Source organism: Pteropus vampyrus, unplaced genomic scaffold (assembly GCF_000151845.1).
Source record: "Pteropus vampyrus isolate Shadow unplaced genomic scaffold, Pvam_2.0 Scaffold502, whole genome shotgun sequence".
NCBI lineage: Eukaryota > Metazoa > Chordata > Mammalia > Chiroptera > Pteropodidae > Pteropus > Pteropus vampyrus.
Window position 1 is genome coordinate 902086 of NW_011889283.1, and position 23967 is coordinate 926052.

Sequence of the window (23967 nt, forward strand, 5' to 3'; positions counted from 1 at the left end):
AGCATGAAAACATGCTGTGGCTTCTTACTGGTTCTGATTTTGTGCCAGGTGGGGCAGCCCAGTGGGTGTGTGCAGCAGTGGCCTGGTATAGGAAAGCCTCAGCTCTCTGTTGGATTTGTTGGATTAAGCTCTGGATGAAGAGGCCCTGTGCATGCCTGGTATGGTGTCCTCTTGTTTTTGCTGGAGGTGTGGCTAGGGATGTGCTCCGGTGGCCTTGCAGATCAGCCAAGCATCTGGATAAAGTTCCTGATTGCACTATGCAAACAATGTCATTCATTGCCTCTTCCCGTCCTGGTAGATTCCCTCAGATTCTGGAGAGCTCCTTTGCTTCCTCAGTCTTCTCTATGTGGTCTCTCTCTCTATTCTTTGTTCTGCAGTAGCTGTTCATTTGTTTTTCAGGTGTCTCTCAGAAGAATTTATTTAAATATAAGTGTGCATTTGATGTGTTCATGGGAGGGGGAAGCACCACATACTCTTATGGTGCCATCTCAACACATTTCCCAGGATATTTTAATATTGGGAAACCCTTATTGTAATTTGCCACATTAAGAAATTAATAGGAGGAGAAAATATCCTCAAATAAATTAAAACAAATAAAATTTGATAATCATTGGAAGAATATCTTACTAAAATAATAATTTAAAGCAACTTTAAAAGCAAGATAAGTTATAACAAGCATAATCATTTTAGAGACATTACATCTAAAGGTGGACATTTTGCTATATTTCCTTTAAAGTCAGGTAAAATCAAAAATGCCTTTTTTATCCATTACTACTTAAAAGTTATTGAATATCCTAGACAATATAATAAAGAAAAAGAGAAAACGATTATGTAGAAGAAACAAACTTAGTTTTGTTTTATAAATCAGGAACAAACCAGAGTTGTATTGATTAAAAATCAGCAGGTGCTTTGAGAAATTTCAAAGGAATTCTTTCTGAAATTAGATTTTTTAGAGTGACATCAGAAACATGACAGAGTGAGAAATGTCTCCAGATCTCTTCCCTTAAAACAACAATAAGGTGAACATCTATAACTCAACAAAAACACCCAACCCGCATACAAGCACATCAAACAAGGGATTTGCAAATAAGAGATATCACAGGTCAGAACCATGAGAGTTGGGTAGTAGACTGGGAGGGACAAAAAAGAAGCCTCTCACAGCCTGAGCGCCCTGCAGAAGGAAAGGGAAGGCAGAAGACGTGGTGGGTTTCCTGAATAGCCCAGCCTGAGAGAGCAGTAAACTCTACCCAGCGGCAGTGCCCAAAGATCAGAGCAGAAAGCAGAGAAGTGGATATGGCAGAGAAATAGAGAAGAAGAAAAGCAACAGTTAATTATTACCAGCCATAGTTGCAAAAAGTGAGGATGAGTCATAGCCTCCATCCGCCAAGCCAGATGGTGACTCCCCTCATATATTCCAAACTGAACACTATGGAACCCCAAGGGACTCTGAGAAATGCTACTAAAACTGTCATTAATAGTGACAGATACTGAGATTGAGGGTAGAGAGTGTGATTCAATATTTATAAGAAAAAAAAGGCAATATTAAGACTTTATACAAATAAAGCAGGGATCCAAGAGGCTTAGAAGCCACCTACTGGAAAGCAAAAGATAAGTGTCTTGTTAGCAACAGGCTAAAGAGAGATATTTATATAAAAAAAATCTTCATTCTGGTAAGAAACAAAAATGCTGAATACACTTCAATTATAGCTGAGGCGGAGAAATAGTCCAATAAACACTATGAACAACCAAGGTGACAAGGCAACTCAGAAAGAAAAAGAAAAATCTTCAGAACATAAGCTTAAAGACATAAAAATATATGCTACTTAAATGAGAGAGAATTCAAAATGGTACTTCTGAAAAAAAGTCAATTAGATCCAAAATAATTCATACCAACAATTCCAGGAATTGAAAAAACAATGAGAACGGCAGAATGAGTTTATTAGCAAGGAGACTGAAACCCTCAAAAAGAACCAAATAAAACTTCTGGATATGAAGAACACACTAAAAGAGATGAAGAATGAAATAGCAAGCTTGAGAAATAGAGTTGACCAAATGGAGGAAAGGATCAGTGATATCGAAGACAGAAATCTAGAAATAAATCAGAAGGAAGAAGAGAGAAACGGAAGAATGAGAAATAATGAAAAGAAATACAAGAACTAGATAATATCATCAGGAAAAGAAACATAAGAATAATGGGCTTTCTTAAAGGTGAGGAAAAGGAGCAGGGATCAGAAAGCATTTTCAGACAAATAGTTGAAGAGAATTTCTCAAATCTAGGGAATGAACTGGAGACTGGAATTCAAGAAGTCAACAGAACACCCAATTATCTCAACCCAAAAAAGACCTTCTCCAAGACAAATTACATTAAAATTATCAAAAATAAAAGACAAAGAATACTCAGGGTAGTTAGGGAAAAGAAGATGGTATCCTATAAAGGAAAACCCTAAGACAAGATGGCTGCACCAGTGAATTTTTCCAAACATTCAAAGAAGATTTAATATCTTTTCTCCTCAAATTCTTCCAAAAAATTGAAGAGGAGACACTATTTCTTAACTCATTCTATTGGCCCACTATTACCCTGCTACCAAAACTTGATAAAGGTAACAGAAAAAAAGAAAACTGCAGACCAATATCTCTCATGAACACAGATGCAAAAATCCTAAATAAGATACTAGCGAACCGAATACAGCAACAAAAAGATTATACACCATGATCAAGTGGGCTTCATTGCAGCGGCACAGGGATGTTTCAACATATGCAAATTGATTAATGTGATACACCATATAAACAAATTAAAAAATAAGAATCATATGATTATATCAATAGATGCAGAAAAAGCCTTTGACAAGATACAGCATCCATTTATGATCAAAACACTTAACAAAATTGGTATAGAAGGAAAGTACCTTAACATAATGAAGGCCATGTATGGCAAACCCTCAGGCAACATTATACTTAATGGCGAAAAATTAAAAACCTTTCCTCTAAGATCAGAAACAAGGTAAGGCTGGCCACTATCACCACTGTTATTCAATATAATATTGGAGGTCCTAATGAGTGCAATTAGGCAAGAGAAAGATATAGAAGGCATTGAAATAAGAAATAAAGTCAAACTGTCACTATTTGCAGATGACATGATTCTCTATATAGAAAACCCTAAAGACTCTACACGAACTCTACTAGAAACAATAAGCAAATACAGTAAAGTTTCTGGATACAAAATCAATGTTTGAAAATCCATAGTGTTCCTATACTCTAATAGTGAATTGTCAGAATAAGAAATGGAAAAAGTAATTCCCTCTGCAATTACAACGAAAAGAATAAATACCTAGAAATAAATTTAACAAAACATGTGAAGGACCTATATAATGAAAACTATAAGATCCTATTAAAAGCAAATGAATAAGATACAAAGAAATGAAAAGATATTTTGTGTTCTTGGATTGGCAGAATTAACAGAGTTAAAACTGACCTTATTACCTAAAGCATTATACAGATTTAATGCAATTCCTATCAAAGTCCCATCTCCAATTGTTAAAGAAATAGAACAAAAAATCATCAGATTTGTATGGAAGCACAGAAGACCTCGAATCATCAAAGCCATCCTGAGGAGAAAGAACGAGGCTAGAGGTTTCACTCTGCCCAACTTTAAATTAAACTACAGAGCAACAATAATCAAAACAGCATGGCATTGGCAGAAAAACAGATATGGACCACTGGAAGAGAATCAAGAGTCCAGAAGTAAACCCATGTTTATATTGGCATATAATTTTTGACAGAAAAGCCAGAAACATACAGTAAAGAAAGGAAAGCCTCTTCAATAAATGGTGTTGGGAAAACTGGAATTGCAACAAAAAGAATAAATACCTAGACATAAATTTAACAAAACATGTGAAGGACCTATATAAAGTCAACTGCAAAACAATAAAACTATGCTGTCACCACACACCAAAATTAACTCAAAATAGATTAAGGACCTGAATATAAGACCTGAAACAATCAATTTCATAGAAGAAAACATAGAAACTTAACTCAAGGACCCTATACTTAAAGAGGATTTTATGAATTTGACCTCAAAGGCAAGGGAAGTAAAAGCTAAAATAAATGATTGGGACTATATAGAACTAAAAAGCTTCCACACAACAAATATAACCACCAACAAAGTAAAGAGACAACCATCTGAATGGGAAAATACATTAGCAAGCAACGCCTCCGATAAGGGCCTAACATCCAAAATATACAAAGAACTTACACAACTCAATAACAACAAAAAAATCCCAAATGATCCAAATCAAAAATGTGCAGAGGACCTGAACAGACATTTCTCCATAGAGGACATACGAGTGGCCAACAAACGTCTGAAAAGATGTTCAACATTGCTAGCTATTAGGGAAATGCAAATCAAAACTACAATAAGATACCATCTCACACTTGTTAGAATAGCTATAATCAACAGGACAAGTAATAACAAATGTTGGAGAGGATGCACAGAAAAAGGAACCCTCGTACACTGCTGGTGGGACTGCAAATTGATACAGCCACTATGGAAAACAGTATGGAAGTTCCTCAAGAAACTAAGAATTGATCTACCATATGATCCAGCAATCCCTCTACTGGGTATTTATCCCAAAGACTTGAAAATATATATCCACCTGAGAAGATATTTGCACACCCATGTTATTGGCGGCATTATTCACCATGCCCAGGACATGGAAGCAACGGAAGTGTCCTACAATAGATGATTGGATAATGAAGCTGTGGTACATATATACAATGGAATATTACTCAGCTATAAGAAGAGATGAAATACTGCCATTTGCCATAACATGGATGGACCATGAGATAATCATGCTAAGCGAAATAAGCCAGACAGAAGAAGTTAAAAACCTCATGATATTACTTATATGTGGGATATAAACCTAAAAGCAACAAACAAACATGATAAACAGAGACTCACGGACATGGACAATGGACTAGTGGTTACCAGAGGGTAGCGGGGATAAGGAGGCAGATTGGGTAAAAAGGGTCAACTATGTGGTGACAGAAAGAAATCTTAACTATGGGCAGTGAATATACAATGCAAAATATATATGACTGTTGAATTGTACACTTGAAACTTTCTGGATTTCATTAATCAATGTCACCATAAAAAATAAATAAATGAAAATAAATAAACAAAATTGTAAAGCTACATGGGTATTAACACAGGTATTAGAAACAGTAATAAACATATAGGTGGATGTCATAGAGAAACAGAGCTTTCATGTAGATTTTTACTTGTCTTGGCTCTTTCTTGTAAGGTTTCATCCTTGCTGAGTTGCTCTGATATCACTGATATTGAAGATAGAAATATGGAAAATTGTTTTTGAAAGCAAGTACTATGTGGAACTTTCTAATGTTCTCACCTCTGTACCTAAGAATACCCTACTCTCTATATAATTCATTCTTTCTGTTTCTTTAAATTAAAGAAATTTCCCTAATTACCTGGTGTCTCATCTGGTGTCTTAATTTTATTATCTACTGTATGTCTACGATTGTGGAGTCACAGAGGCTGCAAAATCTTGCAACCTCTCAGCTTCCATAATGCTGCCTTCATTTTCTTTGTTGTGGAGTGTGTAGATGATGGGGTTAAGCAAAGGAGTGATGACAGTGTAGAAGATAGCTACCACCTCATCCAGAGGTTCCTGTGAGCCAAGATGAAGGCAAATGAAGGCTAAGGGCACACAGTAAATAATAACAATGAGGTGGGCAGCACAAGTGGAGAAGGTATTGCGGCGCCCCTCAGCAGACCGTATCCACAGGATGGCAGCCACTATGTAGCCATAGGAAGTGAGGATAAGCATAAAGCAGGTGAGGGCCAGGAAGCCAATGTCTACAAAGATGACCAGTTTGTTGATGGTGGTGTCAGCACAAGCTAGACACAGCATTGCAGGGATGTCACAAAATAAGTAATCTGTGTGGTTTGGACCATAGAAGGGCAGCCGGAACATGAAGCTTGTTTGGAAAAGTGAGTGCAGGGTGCCTCTCAGCCAGGTACCAAAAGCCAGGAAGTTACAAACTCTACGGGTCATGATGGTAGCATAATGTAAAGGCTTACAAATGGCCAGGAAATAGTCATAAGCCATGAGTGTGTAAAGGAAGCATTCAGTGCAGCCCAGAAAATGGAAAGAAAATAATTGGATTACACAGCCCCCAAAAGAGATCATCTTACTATCCAAGAGAAAGTCAGTTAACATCTTGGGGACAATGGCAGAGGAAATGGTCATGTCCAAGAAGGAAAGGTGACATAGGAACCAGTACATCAGGCGGTGGAGCTGGGTGTCCACCAAGACAGTGAGAATGATGAGCTCATTGCCAGAGATAGTGAGGGCATAGATGACAAGGAAAGCTAGGAATAGTGAAATCCCCAGCTGTGGTGGGTAGTGTAGGCCCACCAAAATGAAGCGAGACACAGAAATTTGGTTTCCACTTTGCATTTCCTTGCTGTTCACATCTGCAAAAAGAAGTAACAGAAGGGAAAACTCAATGCCCTTTAAATTCTCTAGGCATAATATATTTATTCTATGTCCTTCCCAAATATTGACAGAAAGGATCTCAGAAAGAGATCTCAAAAAGAGAGATCTTGCTCTTAACTGTTCTTCCTGCGCTTCCCCTAAGTCCTGATTCTAAGATTCTTCCTGATTCCAGGGAGCAATTGTTCTCTCCAAGATTAAAACCTATGTAACAGATAATGTGTATATAATTCAGGAGAACAAAGGAAAGACCATACACAAGGCTTTTCACGTCAGGAAAAATTACAAGTATATAAAACCCAAATTGATATATGAAGAAATTCCTGTTCTGTTGTTTTCCTTCAATTAGATCTCTGATCTATGTATCAGAGAGTTAGATTACAATTTATTTATATTCTTAAGAACATGAGAGTTAGAGTTATATTTTTTAATATAAGTGTACCCTATAAAAAAACCTGGGTAGACTATTTTTTTTTAAACACGCTATCTGGACTACACACTGAAAGTAAAATATTCAGAAAATTGGAAGTTATATCTAGAACTATCTATTATTATAAATTCTATTTAAAAATACACATGCCATTTAAAATTATTCAGAATTGTGAAGCTATATAAAATCTCAGCCCTGGAGCACCTGTTGTTATTTCTTTTCTCTGCTTCTGGAAAAGTGTACTGCATCTGTCTATTCATTCATCCATCAGCCCATTCATACAATTAGTAAGATATTATATCTTAAGAGCATGGTCTTAAGTTTAAAAATTTTACCTCTTCCACTTATATTCATTGGTAACCTTGGAAAAGTCATTTCACCTTTTTTTTTTTTTTTGCCTGTTTCTATAATTGGAGACAATCATTGTGCCTACTGGGATTTTTGTGAGGGTTAAATAAATTAATTTACATAATTCGCCGTAGCACACATAAACATTAGCTATTATTTTTCATCAACTATGTGCTGTGGTCCTGTGTTATTAGCAAATTTGTAGTTTCCACTGAATTGTCAAATAGTAGATCTGAGTCCTCGAATTTGAAGCATCATAACAGAACCTTTTTTCCCAGGAGTACTAGGGACAGGCATCTGCCACAGTAAAAGGAAAAAAATCAGGGAAGTGGCTAAGGGGGTGCCAGAGCTCTTCCAGACATTACGAGGTCATGTGAGGTATATTTTTCCTAGTGACACCTTCCTTCCACCAATCTTTGCTCTAATAGTCTGTTTACTAACTGGAGGCAAACACCCACACTGGTATGTCATCTTGCAAAAAACTCAGGGGTCACTCAGAATCACTCAGAACATTTCAGAGGGTATAGGATAAAATCTGATTTCCAGCAGGGCTCCTAATGGGAAAAAGAACCAAGGTTGCAGCTGGCTACTGCCATCTGGCTACTTCCACTACTCCTACACCATAAATCATCAGGTATTCATAATCTTCTCTTTCTCAGTCTTCTTCACTTTCACATAGACTACTCTTATCAGTGAAAACAGATTTTATGGGGACTGAGCAATTTCTGGGGTTATAAGACATTTTTTGTTAAACCTAGGAAAGTCCAGGGCAAACTAACACAGGTGGTCACCCTAAGTGAGAGTCTAAACCACATAAAAACTAAATAATCTCTCAACATATAGCTAGAGAATCTATTCTGAAACAATTTCTGAAGAAATTCTTGAGATTTTTCTGGGCTTTTTTTTTTTTAATAACATTTATTGGTACCACAGTGCCTAAAGGGCAAGTCCAAACTTATTGGTGTGGCCTATAGGAATAGAGAACCTCATAATCTGGTGTTGGCATACTTCCCTGATCTTCTTCCTCTGTACTGTCCCCCAAATTTGTGTTCTAGTCAAACATTCTTTCCTGTTTCTTTATGCATTAGTCCCTTTAATCTGAAATGGTCTTGTTTCTCTACTGCCTGAAAATTTTCTACTAATGTTTCAAGATCCATTTACATTTGATCTCCTAATTAAAGCCTTTCTGCCCTTTCCTCCAAATGTTCACTCTTTCTTCATAGCTTCCATGTTACTTCATTCATGTTTCTATGGGCTTACTAAGTATGTTGCAATGTACTCCTCTGTGGGCCCAATTTCCCCCATTAGACTGTGATCTTCTATAGGGACTTTGTCTCATTTTTCTTTTTCATCCCAAGGTTGCAGAATACCTTGTACAGAAAGATTCTTAAATCTCGTTAAATAAATGCATTTGTCTGGATGTCTTCATTATCTAGGCACTGCATCCAAAGTCAGTTAGATCTTATAACCTAGTTCCAGAAATCATAAGAATTTCATAAGTACTAACTAGCTACACTATTTTGAACAAATCTCTTAAAATTCCTAGTCTCAGTTTGTCAGTTTATCATTTGTAAAATAATTGAATGAATGAATGAATGAATGAATGAATAAATAAATAAATAAATAAATAAATAAGGAGGAGGCTTTGGTGTAGATTCTTACTAAAAAAGAAATATTAACCTTTTGGGCAACCATATCAATTCACATTTAAATTTTTGTTTTTACACACAGAAAATCATCTTTCTAGCCCCAATTTTTTCTGTACTATATATTTTTTCTCTTGTCTCCCAACTGCCTTGATATCTAAATCACCATTCATTTGTATAATTTATTATTCTCTCTGCACACAAGTAATCATTTCTTTTCCCTGGGAAGGTAGAAAAATACCCCTGGTTTACCCATTAAGAACTAAAACTGCTCCAGTTACATGCTTTATGCCATTTAGTCAGTACCACATTATATTATCAACATATCACATATTCATTTGTGTAATAAGAAAAGAAGCAGTTTTCACAAGAGTCTTGGGGGAAAGGACTTTAGTACTACTGATATACTAGCTTTATCTGGCCTTTTCAAACCCCGTGTGAACTGAACTAGGCTTAAGGTAGACCCTTTAACTCATCTGAGTCATAAAACCCTGAGAGGTAAATTTTCCTTTGGTGGGCAGACTACAAAGGTACTCTTCTTCCCCTCCAACTTATTTGTAAAGCATAATGCGATTAGGAGATCTTGACTGTCTTCTCTGTTTCCAATGTCTCTAACATATTTTCGATAAATATATATCTCAGGAGAATTTCCATTACTACACCTCTACCTCCCTTCTGGAGTTTTCTCTGCTGGTGGCCACTACCTGGATGTGAATCTGCCAATGAGGCCATCGTCTGCTGGTTGCCTTAACTTCTTTGTGGTCTTTGCTGTTTCCTGTGGAAGTCCCTTTTTGAATTTAACAAGTTCCCTGGTCTTCTCTTCTGACATACTCCTTGATTTTGTCATTGCACTCTTTCTGTACACTTCTCTGGCTCATCCCTCCTTTTTTTTTTAGCCTTTTAGAAAGTGTTGACAGCAATGTCCCTAGACTTGGACCTTTAGGGTTTTGTTTTCTGGCAAGCAGCTTCTTCCTTCCTATTGTTCCCATGGGGTAGGGGCAGGAGGCTAATGTCATTTCTGCTTCACCTTTCAGGGGCAATTAACTTGCATGGAAATAAGTTGCAGTGGGTTTTGTTAACAGCAAAACAACTATTCCAGGAAGTTTACTTAGTTGCTTATTGGTGTCCCTGTAGCATAGGATCCTGCTAAGAGCATATACTTGATCAGGAGTTAGAAAGAATCACTCCTTTCATTTCCTTGAGTTTTATCTATAAATTGATGATAATGTTGCCTAATCTGTTTATACCATAAAGGTATAGGGATAAAATTTGAAAGAACTTTAAAGCCAATGATTTTACATGAATACTATATGTTAATTACTTTTAAAGTACATTTTTAAGTGATATTGAAAGAGTAAATTACTAGAACATTGCCTTAGGATAGGCAACACTAATTCAAGCTAGACTGTTTAGATTATTAAATATGCAAATAGGAGACTAAGCTAGATGGAGTATTGATGCAGGACAGGACAAATTTCCCCGAGTTGGAGGGGAGACCAAGCCCTGCGCCCAGAGAAGAAGAGAGTCCTTTGGCAGAGAGTGTAGAAAGAATTCAACACACATGCCAAAGTTAGAGTCAAAAGGAAAGTTTATTAGAAAAGTGTAACACTCCACAGCCAAGAGTGTGGTCTCCTCTCAGAGGTAGGGAGTGAGATGGACTAAGAGACAAGGACAGTGAGAGAGAGAATAAAGAGTACCAAGAGAAAGACAGTGACAGAGACAGTGAGAGGGATCCTGAGTGTTAGGAGAATTCAGTTTATATATCATTCTTTAGTTCCTGTGAGTTATAGTTAAAAGACTTTGTTAACCGATTTCCTTTGATATGTACATACAGTGAGGAAGGGGAAGAGCAAGAGTATGTAGGCATGAAAGGGTAAGAATATGTAGAGTGAAAGGCCTGCTGGCAGTTCCCAGTCTTTAATCCATAGGTTCCCCCTTGGTTTTAGCCATAGGGAATGAATGATTTTATTTTGTGGGGAGTAGCCATTTAAAGACTCTTGTTTTTCTTGTTTTCCCTTCATAGGTATGGGAAAATGGGTTGTTAACAATCCCAGTAGAAATCTTCCTTTTTTCTACAGATGTCCTCCTGGCCTGGCTGCAGGACGATCAGCATATTGCAATCTCTGAATGTAGCTTAATTGAACATTTTTAATTCTCTTGCCTCCTCCTACATTAGTATGACAAAGTTGGCAATTCTTAAAAGTCAAACACACTTAGATTAGAGATGGAATGCCCTTTAGGGAAATGAATTAGAGTACATCCCCATTTTACACTTGAAAAAACTAGGTTCTAAAGAGAATAAAGACTTTTCCAAAAGTGAAAGGTCATACTGCTTAGGTAGTGGATAAAATTTCATACGAGTTTATAGACATATGCTATGGAATCATCTAACTATGAGAATAGAGGAAACTATAGTTCTGAAATAGTGCCAGGCAAATTATAGATTAATAAATATTTAATAAAATACTTTTCGTCTTGTAATATGTTTTAATTATTTAGGTATTTACTTGAACTATTGTTGGTGTACAATTTTTAAGTAATGTATTGTGAGTCACAACATTGCACTGGGTCTATTTTTTCGAATGAGCCACTCTCCACTTAATGAATCATATAAAGTCAGCATCAACTATTTCAGTTTGTATTTATTAGTACATTTCCCTATTACATGGACATAATTTCCTAGTTTTTCTATACTTCTTCATGATACTGAATTTAAGTCAGATTTAGAGTTTTGCTAAGAGATCATTCTACATGCAGAAAGAGAGATAGAAGGAACTTAAGACTCCACATATCTATTTTTTTCTGTCACAGTAGGCTTGCCAGTTCTGTGACATCCCTGGTGGGAAAATATATTTACATAGAATAATACGAGGCAAAGGAATACTTGATTACAAACTGAGGCTTTAGCTCTAAATTACCATGTGGATCTTTGGCCTTGGAAAGCTAGGGAAAACATTTTATCAATATTAGGGAGTCCAAGAGGTTTTTTCACTCTAGACCTCCTTTTGCTTTCCATTTGATTTTCTTTGTAGATGGGGCCATGAAAGTTCATTGGAAAGGGGATGGTAATTTCTAATGCAAGTAACAATCTACAGGGAGTGCCTGAGAATCTGAAATCTGCAGATTTTCAAATAAAGAAAATAGTAAAGTCTAGGGACTTTCTATGACTGTGATAAAATAATGTCTTATTTTGTTGTGGCAACAGGGCTGAAATAGCAAAAAAAAATACATATTTTGAATGTGGATTATTAATTATAACATCAGTTAAACTTATTTTCCTAGTACTCTCATTTAAATTTAGGGAATTATTAAAAGAAAAAAAAAGATCTCTAAGAAATGGAATAGAGACTAGTGGCAGGATTTAGATGATGCTGTGCCTGAATCCCAAATTCTACACTGAATTTCCCTGTAATGCAGGAGCCCCAGGCCTGGAACTTGCACCTGGGTTTGGATATTCCAGAAAAACCAGCAGGAGGACCAGAGGGATGAGAAATACCCTTTATTACTCAATGAGGCAGGATAGCTTCAGCAGTGGCTGGCCAGAGCTACAGGAGAAAAACTGCTGCTGACCAAGAGCAAGCAGAAATGTTTATCCCCACAAGCAGAGGGAGGGGTTATTTCATTGAGGGAACAGCTGCCTTCTCATATGGGTGGGAGCAACATGTACTGCTTGGTTAAGGAGCAGATAACCTCCATGGGAGCAGCAGAAAACATCCTTGGGATAGGCACTGCTGAAAGTTCTTTGTATACTGCCTTTTTTTTTGGCTGCTGGCCAGGCAACTATCAGTTTTCTGAGTATGTGGAGGGGCTATGTTCTAAGTTAACCCTATACTATCTTCAGAAAAATTGATCTCTCTGCCCAGCCTGATGAGGCTGTTCTTGCCTTGCTTGGAGATCCAGAAGGCCTATCCTTTAAAGAGGAAAGTAGTTTTCCTCAGTTACACACCTTAAGCATCTTTCCTCTTTCTTCAGTCCACAGTCCACCATCCTCCCCACATTAGTTTTAGTCAGATGAAAATGAATTCCAAAAGAGTTCGACCAAAGAAAAAAGAATGTCATTAAAGATTTGGCTAAATATTCAGTACGTGCTTTTCAGAATTTTTTCACTCAATGTGCTAGCTGGTCAAATAGTAGCCTTACAGTGTTTACCTACTGATTAGTTGACTGATACTTGGACTCAGTAGTGGCTTACGCTAAATAAAGATTTAGGAAAGGAATCTAATAACTTGGGAAACTGGAGATATGGAAGTAGGTTTATTGTAAATGTGAGACCTGCCCACTCATGTGCAAATCATTTCCCCTGAAAGGGCCAGTTATTTATTCCCTTTACCAAGTCAATAGGAATTTAGAAAGGACACCATAAGGAGCCAAGGATATTGGTTGGAATTGATGTAGTTTAAATGAGTTTTTAATTCTTACAATGTTTTAAAGATTATAAATATTGGGCCTTAACTACCGGATGAGAGCTGGGAAAAATTATCAGAGTCAGAACAATGTAGTTTGCTAAATCAGCAAAGAATTTTGCCAAACCAAAAAGTCCTTCCTTCCTGATTAATATAACAACATTCTATCATATTTCATAAGTCGATGCTAAACTGAGCCACCATGGATGCCCTTGCCCTTAATTAATTCCTTGTTGAGTCAGTTCACTGATTCAGAGCCACTTTAGAGAAAGAAAGGCCAGGTGTTCCCTAACTTCTTAACTTCTGCCTGGCCCTCATGTTTCCTGTTCCTTTCACAAATCTGACTCCTGTATTCCTACCATGGAGAAACTAGTCAAGGAAAATATCCAGACCATTTTTAATTTATTGAACTCTGGCTTTTTCAGGTGATAAATGGAGCTCTGAATCAAGTCTACCTTAGCAGAATGTCAAATTACCCTGCAGTTATTTCCTCTGTCATGAGTGTGGAGTTGGAATTGATGTTCTCAGCAACTGAGAGAATTTCAACATTGGTTTCCTGACCCAGGAGTTAGTAGGGACTGTTTTGATAGAAGGGCTATGTGAAAATCATGGATCTCCACACTTCCAACAAAAGAGTCACAAAAATGTTTGTGTCTTTGGGGAGGCTCATAGAGATTAATACTACTATAAAAAATTTTGAAAGATTTATGATGGAAATTTCTACCACATTCCCATTTAAATCTGCAGTATGATGGGTGCAGAATGACAGAGAATTGTAGGTTTGATAAAATAGTGACTAATATCATAGCTCCTGATCTAGATGTGGTTTTATTAGGATAATTCAGTACAGTCATTAGCACAGTGATCTCCAACTTATAAAGGCCTTTAATTTGTAAAAGTTTCCAAATGCAAACTGTTGTACATAAAAATTTTAATAGACAAAACACATACATGCATACATATATACAATAATATTAAAAAAAAAATGTAACCATGATCCAATTTAAGAATAAAATGTTATAAAAAACCACTGCAGCATTCTTTGTGCTTTTTTCCTATGGCATCTTCTTCTCTCCCTGTGAGAGAAAATAACTATCCTGAAATTGCTGTTAACCCTTCCCTTGATTTTCTTTGATAAGTTTACCAACTATGTCTTCATTCTTATTTTGAACAGTGTGAAAGAAGATAGAGAAGAAATAAAAATGTGTTTTATTCATATAATAGATACCATAGAGGTTTAAAAAGATGAATAAACTATAGCCATTAAAATCAATGCTTTTTAAAAACATAAACTTTAGCCTACAGCCATGCCACTCTGAACGAGCCCAATCCTGTCTGATCTTGGAATCTAAGCAGAGTCGGACCTGGCCAGTATTTGGATGGGAGACCACCTAGGACGACTGGGTGCTGTAGGCATAAAACAAACAAACAAAAAACATAAATTTTAGGTAAGAATGATGCTGTATGAGTCCATGTATATAAGTTCAAAATAGGAATGAAGACATAGTTGGTAAACCCATAAAAGAAAATCAAGGGAAGGGTTAACAGAAATTTCAGGTTAGTTATCTCTCACAGAGAGAGAAGAGGATGCCAGAGGAAAAATATATGACTTGCAAATTTATATGTGTACCATATTGTGAGAGAAAAGTCATTGGAAATAAATAAACTGTCACCTTTGTGACATTTCTGGTAATCTACTTACCTTGGGGTGATTTGGGCTGGTCCCCAAAATCTGGTCCATTTTTGATAATGTTCAAGAACATCAGCTTGTATTGTACTGAAGTTTCTTTTATTTAATTTTACTCCCAAAGCACCAAATAAGCAGTTCAAAAAGCACCAAATAAGTAGTTCAAAGGATCTATATCATATAGATCCTTTGATATAGAAGGAAGGACATGACTCCCCATGGCAATCCTATTTTCACATGGAGGGGTTCTTCAAAGTTTCATTTTCTTGACACACCAAATGATCAGAAATACCTGGCCTGTCATACAACACAAAATTGTAGAATTACTGGCTTTTATCCTTCCACTGAACAAGATATTTGTAGTATCACATAAGAAAATAATTTGGCTACTTTACTCTCTTTCTACCCAGACAGTGAACCCAGGTAATTCCACGGGATGCCTCTGTATGTAACTATATTCAGAGGTAAAAATTAATAATAAAATTACTGCAACCTAAGTTAGTAAGATAAAAATATGCTCGTGTCTTGCAGAAATAATGGTTTGATTCACTTTGGCAACATTGACATGCTGAGTTTCCTGATGAGAAGATGTGTTGAAGAAGACAGAAGTCATTAATGTTAGTTATTACCTCACAATCACTTGCAAAATAGGTATTGTACCTTCTATGTGCATTTTCTACATTGCTTTGGCATATAGGTATTTTCATGTTTTAATTTTCTCCCCATTACTCATACTATCATTATTATAAATAAGGTGTTCACGGTAACTTTGCTATTTTGTCTATAGGTTACATGATATTGAGTTAGAATTACCTCAGAACCAGAGATGCAATTGAAATCACTCAAGAGATTTCAAATTTGTATCTGGATAAAATAAATGGTAACATATTAAAATGGCTCTCTCTGTAAAGGAAGTGACATGAGGAATAAAGTTCATTGTATTACATGATGACATAGTGTATGTGTGAATGAAGGGAAGGATGTATACAAATGGTATGTGGAGAATGAGGTAGACTGTCATGGATCTTTATTGGTGTATTTATTTATTCATAAAATTTGGCCATATGTCTTTTAAACTCACTTCCTATAAGTGAAACTGCCTCTTGCTGTAGAAACTGAAATATCTGATACTTTCCCATTTACTCTAGCAAATATGGAATAGGGGCATGGGATCTACGCTTGACCAATAAGATATATTAACTTAGACTTTGGATCAGAAGCATGCATCAATAAACGGCACATACAAGAAAAAACAGATTCTGATGATAATGACAGTCCTAGCAGTGCTGACAGCATGGTGGTAGTGCCTTAAAGGGTTTATGCCTATGGTGATGATAAGCCCTCTGTGGAATTCCATGGAAACATAGATATTTATTAGGCATTATTTTACATTAATTCTGCCTGGCCCTTATGTTTCCTGTTCCTTTCACAAATCTGACTCTTTGGCTCTTCTGTATTGTGTGTATGTGCAGGAGGTATGTTTTAACTGAAATATAAATTTTTACTTAACTCGCTTTTTTTACTGAAAACATATACTGTGAACATCCCTAGAGGTCAGTAGATTGATGTCTCATTCTTTTATTTTTTGGTTCCTTTATGCATACAATAATGCATATATTTTTAAAGTTATTAGATTATATCATGCTATGTTATAATATGCTATATTACTATTTTCATCTTTTTAAATTTTGTGTCAGTTTTTAATCACCACCACTACCTCTCAAACCAAAATTAATAACCTCATTTACTTCCTTCTGCTCCTTTCTTTATGCTCCTATAATATACAATTGCTATTGTTTGCTTTACAAAATTGGCACAATGCTAACCGCATTTCTGTGCATTATGCCCTCCCCCCTACTGAAAATATCTCATGAAAACTACTCAAAGCTAACTGGTCTATTTATAATTCAATCTTTTAAATAGTTGCTTTATAGTTCACAATATAGCAGTACCATGACTAATTCAACCATTCTTTAGGAATATTCATTTAGTTGTCATTTGTTATCCCACTATAAACAATGTATCAGCACACATGTTTGAATAAATATACTTGTATATTGGTGCTTTTATTTTCATCAGATAGATTCCTAGAGTGGAATTACTGGATTCAGGAGTATGTATATATGTATTTTTTAAAAAAAATTCAGTAACTGTTGTTGTATTGCTTTCCCCAAAAGGTGCTCTAACTATATACACTTATGCCAATGATATGTAAAATGAAGCTTTTCCCTTTATTTAAGCTAGCAATAGATGTTGATATTAGTAACTTGAATTAGTATTCTTAATTTGTAAAAGTTCAGACATATCAACAAGAAAAAGACCATTACCTTAAAAGAAATAATAAAGTTTATGAAAAGTGAATTTACAAAATAAGACATACTTATGAAATGTCATGTGTTTACTCATGCTTGTAAAAGCAATGAAAGTTATGCTAGAAATAGAATCTAATTATTACTTATATAACTGGGAAATATGTATCCTTAGATATTTCTTTAGGAAAAACCACTCTAAAACTAAATAGAAAAAAATTTTGGGAAATTTAGATGTTTTAAACCACCTTAAAAAGATGGTGAAAGAGTGATACTGGTATGGCGAGTGCAAACAGGTGATGGCCATTTATGGATTCTAGACAATTTTAAGTGAGCTGTAAATCTATCCGTATCAGTAGTGAGGAAAAAGTTAACTGAGTCCTTCTTCTTTCCTCTGAGGTATAAATATTAGTCCCAGAAAGACGTGAAATCTTCTCAGGAGAGTTCAAATAATGAACACATAGGGAAATATATCTGTGAATATTAAAAACTTCATTAGTCTCTTTCTGTAATTTTTCTGCTCATCAAGGGAACTTGAAGACCCAAGAGTAATCATATACCCTGAGGCACTAAACCAAGTTAATCTCCTATGTATCTAGCTATGTTAGTTTCCATTTCCTGCACTACTTCGGGTCCTTGAATAGAAAAGAACCACTCTTTCTCACCAAGGAATCACAGGTATATCTATTCTTTGAGTAATTACTTGCAAACTAGTGCCTCATCATCGCATGTAAAAAGCAAAAGATTTGGGGGAAACAAAATACAGATGAGTTATATTATTAAAATTAATCACATACTGTAAGATGAGTTCTTAGAAAGGTAAAATTCTATTATTTCCACCTGCTTTCCCTCTTAAACTTCCATTCAGAGATGAGACACTAAGAGATTGTTAGACTTCCTTCCAAATTTGGTTGTCTAGTCCCTAACCAACCTCCCCTCCACCATATATATATATACTAGTGACATTGTAGCTTTCATAATGTGGTAGTGCAACATATCAAATAAATGACTATGTTACTGGTTTATGTATTTACTATACTATACTTTTTATTATTATTTTAGAGTGTACTCTCTACTTATAAAAAAATTGCTGTAAAATAGAATGCCATGTTATGCTGGCAGAAGCTCATCCATCTCATGTTTACTATATTTCTTGATTGCATCATTTCTTCTTGTGATTTAATCTTATGTTATTTTATAAATTTAATGTAGGGTAAGTGTGTAGTGTTTTTAAAGTCTACAGCAGTGTACAGTAATGTCCTCGGCTTTCACATTTACCCACCATTCACTCACTGACTCACCCAGAGCAAGCTCCGTTCGTGGTAAGTGCCCTATATAGATGTACGATTTATTATCTTTTATAGCATATTTTTATGGTGACTTTTCTATGTTTAGACATGTTTAGATACACAAATGCTTATTATTCTGTTACAATTGTCCACAGCATTCAGTACAGTAACATGCTGATCAGTTTAGCAACTTAGGCAAAATAGGCTACCCCATATAGCCTACATGTGTAGTAGGCTATATCATCTAGATTTGTGTAAGTGCACTCTATGACGTTCTCACAATGACAGAATTGTCTATGAGTGAATTTCTCAGGATATATCCCACCACAATATGGCACGTGATTACGTGCTTTGTGGCAGAATATATATTGAGAAATTCATATACATATATGAATTTCATATATACATAAAATTCATATATATACATACACACATATACACACATACACAATTAGTAATTAAGGGTCTACAAATAGGGACTAAGTAGCTACAGCATGGAAAAAACATCAAACACTGACACCTGTTATTGATACTCCTGCCTTAACTCTCAGGCTACCTTGCAAATCACCTGATAAAAATTTTCATAGTTCATTTAATTTAAATATGACAATATTCTGGTGATGAGATCTCACTTGTGCAGTAGAAGTTTCAGAGATATATTTGTTCCATTTTTGAGTAAAAGAATAAAATATTATTTTATTGTCTTTTTTGAAAAATATAGCTTTCATATAGCTCAAGCCACATTGTCTGGAGATATGATACATTTTGTCTTGGCTAAGAACAGAGATCCTTGTTTCTCTAGTACAACCAATGATTAAATCCTTGATTTTTTAAATTTCTCATGAACTCTGGAGAGAAAATAGAATTCCAAATTCTAAATAGCCCCCAAGATTCCCATTCCCTGGTGTACACTCCCTGTTAAATCACCTCCCCTTGAGTGTGGGTGGGACCTGTGAACATGATGGGATGTCACTGTCTTGATTAGATTCTGTTTTACATTTTGTCACATAAAACTGGAGAGAGATTTTCCTGTTGGCTTTGAAAAAATAAACTGCCATGTTTACTTGGTATGGATGGTCAGGTGCCTAGGACTTGAGGGTGATGATCCCTGCCAACAGCCGGTAAGAAAACAGGGACCTCAGTCCTAAAGCTGCAAGAAACTAAATTTTGCCAACAACCTCAATAACTTGGTATCCCACGCCTCAGATAAGATTACAGTCTCAGATGAAATTGCAGACTTGATTTCAACTCAGTGAGACCTTGAGCAGAGGACCCAGCTAACCTGACTCAAAAAACTGTGAAATAGTAAATTTGAATTGCTCTATGATGCTAAATTTGTGGTAATTTATGATACACCAGTAGAAACAAATGCAATGGATTTCTCCTACTTCCTTTTGCATATATTTATGTGTGCCTCTATTGTGTGTGTGTGTGTGTGTGTGTGTGTGTGTGTGTGTCAGAGAGCAAAAGAGATGGTGTTATCATTCTATCATTTTTACTAGGAAAGTTTGTAATAAGAAAAACCAAGTATAACTCTAGAATTATCTACCATGATGATGCAGTTACCACATGGAGAATGGGTTCTCAGTTCTCAGTAAAATGCTGGGTGCTCTTTACATTTCTGTAGGAAGAGAGACCAAAAGTATGGAGAAATGACAAACGCAAGCCACGTGACAACGTTCCTCCTCATGGGCCTTCCTCATGCACCAGTGCTAGACATCCCCCTCTTTGGAATCTTCTTAGTGATCTATGTACTCACAGTGGTGGGGAACCTAGTCATCTTGCTGGTGATTATGGTGAATAGCCACCTCCACACGCCCATGTACTACTTCCTGACCAACCTGTCTTTCATTGACATGTGGTTCTCCACGGTCACTGTGCCCAAAATGCTGATGACCTTGGCCTCCCCAGGAGGCAGAACTATCTCCTTTCATGGTTGTGTGGCTCAGCTCTACTCTTTCCACTTCCTGGGGAGCACCGAGTGTTTCCTCTACACAGTCATGTCCTATGACCGCTACCTGGCCATCAGTTACCCACTCCGGTACTCCAGCATGATGCGTGGGCGAACGTGTGCCCTCTTGGCCACAAGCACGTGGCTCAGTGGCTCTCTGCACTCTGCTGTCCAGACTTCATTGACATTCTGTTTGCCCTACTGTGGGCCCAGCCAGATCCAGCATTACTTCTGCGATGCACCGCCCATTCTCAAACTGGCCTGTGCAGGCACTTCTGTTAATGAGATGGTGATCTTCGTCAACATTGGCATAGTAGGCTCGGGCTGCTTTCTCCTGATAGTGCTGTCCTATGTGTCCATCGTCTGTTCCATCTTGAAGATCCGCAACTCAGAGGGGAGACACAGAGCCTTTCAGACCTGTGCCTCCCACTGCATTGTCGTCCTTTGTTTCTTTGGCCCTGCTATTTTCACTTACCTGAGGCTGGGTTCCAAGGATGCTGTGGATGAGGTTGTGGCAGTTTTCTACACGGTGCTGACCCCCCTTCTAAACCCTGTGGTGTATACCCTGAGGAACAAGGAAGTGAAGAAAGCTTTGTTGAAGCTTAAATACAAAGTAATATTTTCTCAGAGCAAATCGATGCTATGATGTAGATTTGCTCATTTTAAAAAACAAATGAGATGGTACAGTGTGATGAAGCATTTAAAATATAAGTCAGGTAGACGTAGAGTAGTTAAGGTACTTTTCATATTCCATGAGGGGAAAAGGTAGTTTAAAAAATACTACTTTTGACATATAAAATACAGATAACTATACAAAAATTTAGTATAGAAAATCTAGTATAAAAATTGATATTTAAAAAATGCTAATATAGTCATCAACATAAAATTTATCACGTTTATAGTTCTCAGTATAAAATGTTATACAAAACCACCTACTCAGGAGTATTTATTTCACAGATTTTTCTGAAGAATCTAAAGCATCCCAAATTTTTATATAATGATGAACATACTTAAATATTGATCTAACAACTTGTTCATCTGTAATAAGCTTATTTTTCATTTTTCCTGTTTTATTGAGTTATAATTGACATAAAATATTGTTTTTGCCTTTTAAAAAATAAATATTCTAATTGAATCTCAGGTAAGAGAGTTGATTTATTCATATAGCTAGGTTGATAATATGCTTTTAGTTTAGTTCTTAATGTCTTAAGCACATACTTAGAAATTTATAAAGATGGGGATACTGTTCAAGGAGAGCAAAAAATATTCATGGTTACTCACTTGTGTTTGCTTCTGTACAACTGCCTTCTCAATTCTTTTAGTGGTTTTGCGTGCACGTGGGTGTGGGTGTGTGTGTGGGTGTGTGGGTGTGTGTGTGTGTGTTCCAAGGTGACTACTCCTTTTCCCTAACACAACTTGACCCTGTTTATTGCTCCCATATTGGCTTGTTATCTTTCTTGGTAGGTCTGTCAGGACAAGTGGTGGCACTGACATGCTTCTTTCAGAAACTGAGAACAATCATCATCTTGTGAGAGTCCTGTAGTTTCTCAGGTTTTATGAGTCAGATCAGGACAAAATTAACCATAGACATTGCCAATCTCCATCTCATATTCTGACTTTCTATTTCTGTGCTACCTGACCAAATGCCCATACGTAATACAGAACCGTGCTATTCTGGGTTCTTTTATTACAGATGGTGGTTACTGGTCCTGCTGCCTGATTAGCCCCTTCTCTCAACATCTTAGAGTCTTAGAAATTCAGCTACACCAACAAAAACCCATTCTGGGATAGGAACACACCACATTGCAAGCTGGATCCAGTGGCATTTCTTATTTAGAAAGTAAAATATATTAAAATATAATTAAGTAACTTGTTATCATAGGATTTCAATGTATTTATTTTACAAATTAGAAAAATAAGGTCTGGTAAAGACAAAATAGCCTAAAACAAATTAACAAACCTAATGCTTTGCTATGTAGCTCATACTTGTGGGCATCCACATGTAATGGATGATGTGGTGGAATTGCATACAAACAAATAAAAACACAGACTCAAATATGTTTAGAAATAATTTTGTGCTCTGTACCTCAATTTCCCATCTGTAAAAGACTCCCTCTCAAAATAGTGTTATGAGGATTAAATGAGTTAATAGAAGTAAAATTTCTCTGAGTGATACTGATTCATAATAAAGTCTTAATTAAAAGTTTAAAATTCAAACCTGGGGCCAGTCACCAGCCAGATAGGCTGATTCTCAGAATCATTCTCTTTACAAATTATTTCATGATTTCCTAGCCATTGATATAGTACTTTTAAAGATATATAAATGTATTTTTCTTTAGATCACTGATAATAAATTACTGTTGTAATTAACATCATATTGACAATGTCAATATGATGTTAATTACATTAAGTCATTCTGATTAATTTACTGTTTCAATAAATTTGATGTTCCTGTGTTTACGCATTTTCAAGGAATTTGTAATAAAATACATGAAACATTATAATCATACTGAATTAAATTATTCTGGAATAGTTCACAGGCCAAACACTAAACATTATTGAGCTTGGGCAATACTAGACACTCTATAAGAATTTATCTCAGTTAATCATTACAAGAGCCTTATATAATAGATAGTATTATTATATGGAAAACTGAGGAAGGTTAAATTACTTATTTAAATTCACAGTTAGTAAGGGATATGTTCAAGGTTAAACCCCAGACTATGTGGCACCAAAGTCCATAGTGCTAAACTCTATCCTACCTTGCTATCACTCATTTCGGGAACTTTCCATGTTTTGGGGAGCAGGTAAATATCCATAAACATCAATAAGCATTGAAATAAAAAAGCACAGAGTTTTGTATATTTATATGTATTTATATATCAAAGGTAGAATTTTTTAAACTATATTTTCCCCCTCACAGAATATGAAAACACCTTTCTTACTCTACTTCTATTTGATTTAAATTTCAAATGCTTCATCGCCCTATATCATCCGATCTGTTTACTTATGTGCTCCACATTAAGCTGTGGATTCTTCAAGGAAAAACATGTCTTAGCTCCGTAGTAATCAATCTACATAAATCTTGACCTGATATTTTTAGAATGTTCTTCCTTCTACAGACTCTTTTGATTTCCATAAATGTTTACCTTTTGAGAGATACAACTTCTGTTCTACAAGAAATATTATATGTCATTCCTAAACAAATTCCTTCTCTGTCTATCTATATAGTTCCTGTTCTCTTTATTCAAGTTTCTAATAATTTTAGTTTGCTAGACACCTCCACTTGGAAATAAAACTATTACACTAAAATTTGTGTTTCTAAAATAAAACTTGTCTTCCTCTTCAATATTTGTCCCTTATATGCTATGATGGGCCCAACAAAAGGTACC

The 23967-nt window shown here is 35.9% G+C and overlaps 2 protein-coding genes and 1 pseudogene across 2 annotated transcripts; 2 read left to right on the forward strand and 1 right to left on the reverse strand.

Annotated features, from left to right (window-relative positions):
• Positions 1–5542: 5542 nt before the first annotated feature.
• On the reverse strand, positions 5543–9668 carry LOC105307488 (olfactory receptor 10G6-like). Its single transcript, XM_011383008.2, is given in 3 exon segments — positions 5543–5596; positions 5598–6541; positions 9605–9668. Coding segments are annotated over 3 exon segments (1062 nt in total).
• Positions 9669–14636: 4968 nt separating this feature from the next.
• Positions 14637–14755, forward strand: LOC111732880 (annotated as a pseudogene).
• Positions 14756–20276: 5521 nt separating this feature from the next.
• On the forward strand, positions 20277–21221 carry LOC105307489 (olfactory receptor 10G7-like). Its single transcript, XM_011383010.1, has one exon. The coding sequence runs from the start codon at positions 20277–20279 to the stop codon at positions 21219–21221; it is 945 nt and encodes a 314-aa protein (XP_011381312.1).
• Positions 21222–23967: the final 2746 nt, after the last annotated feature.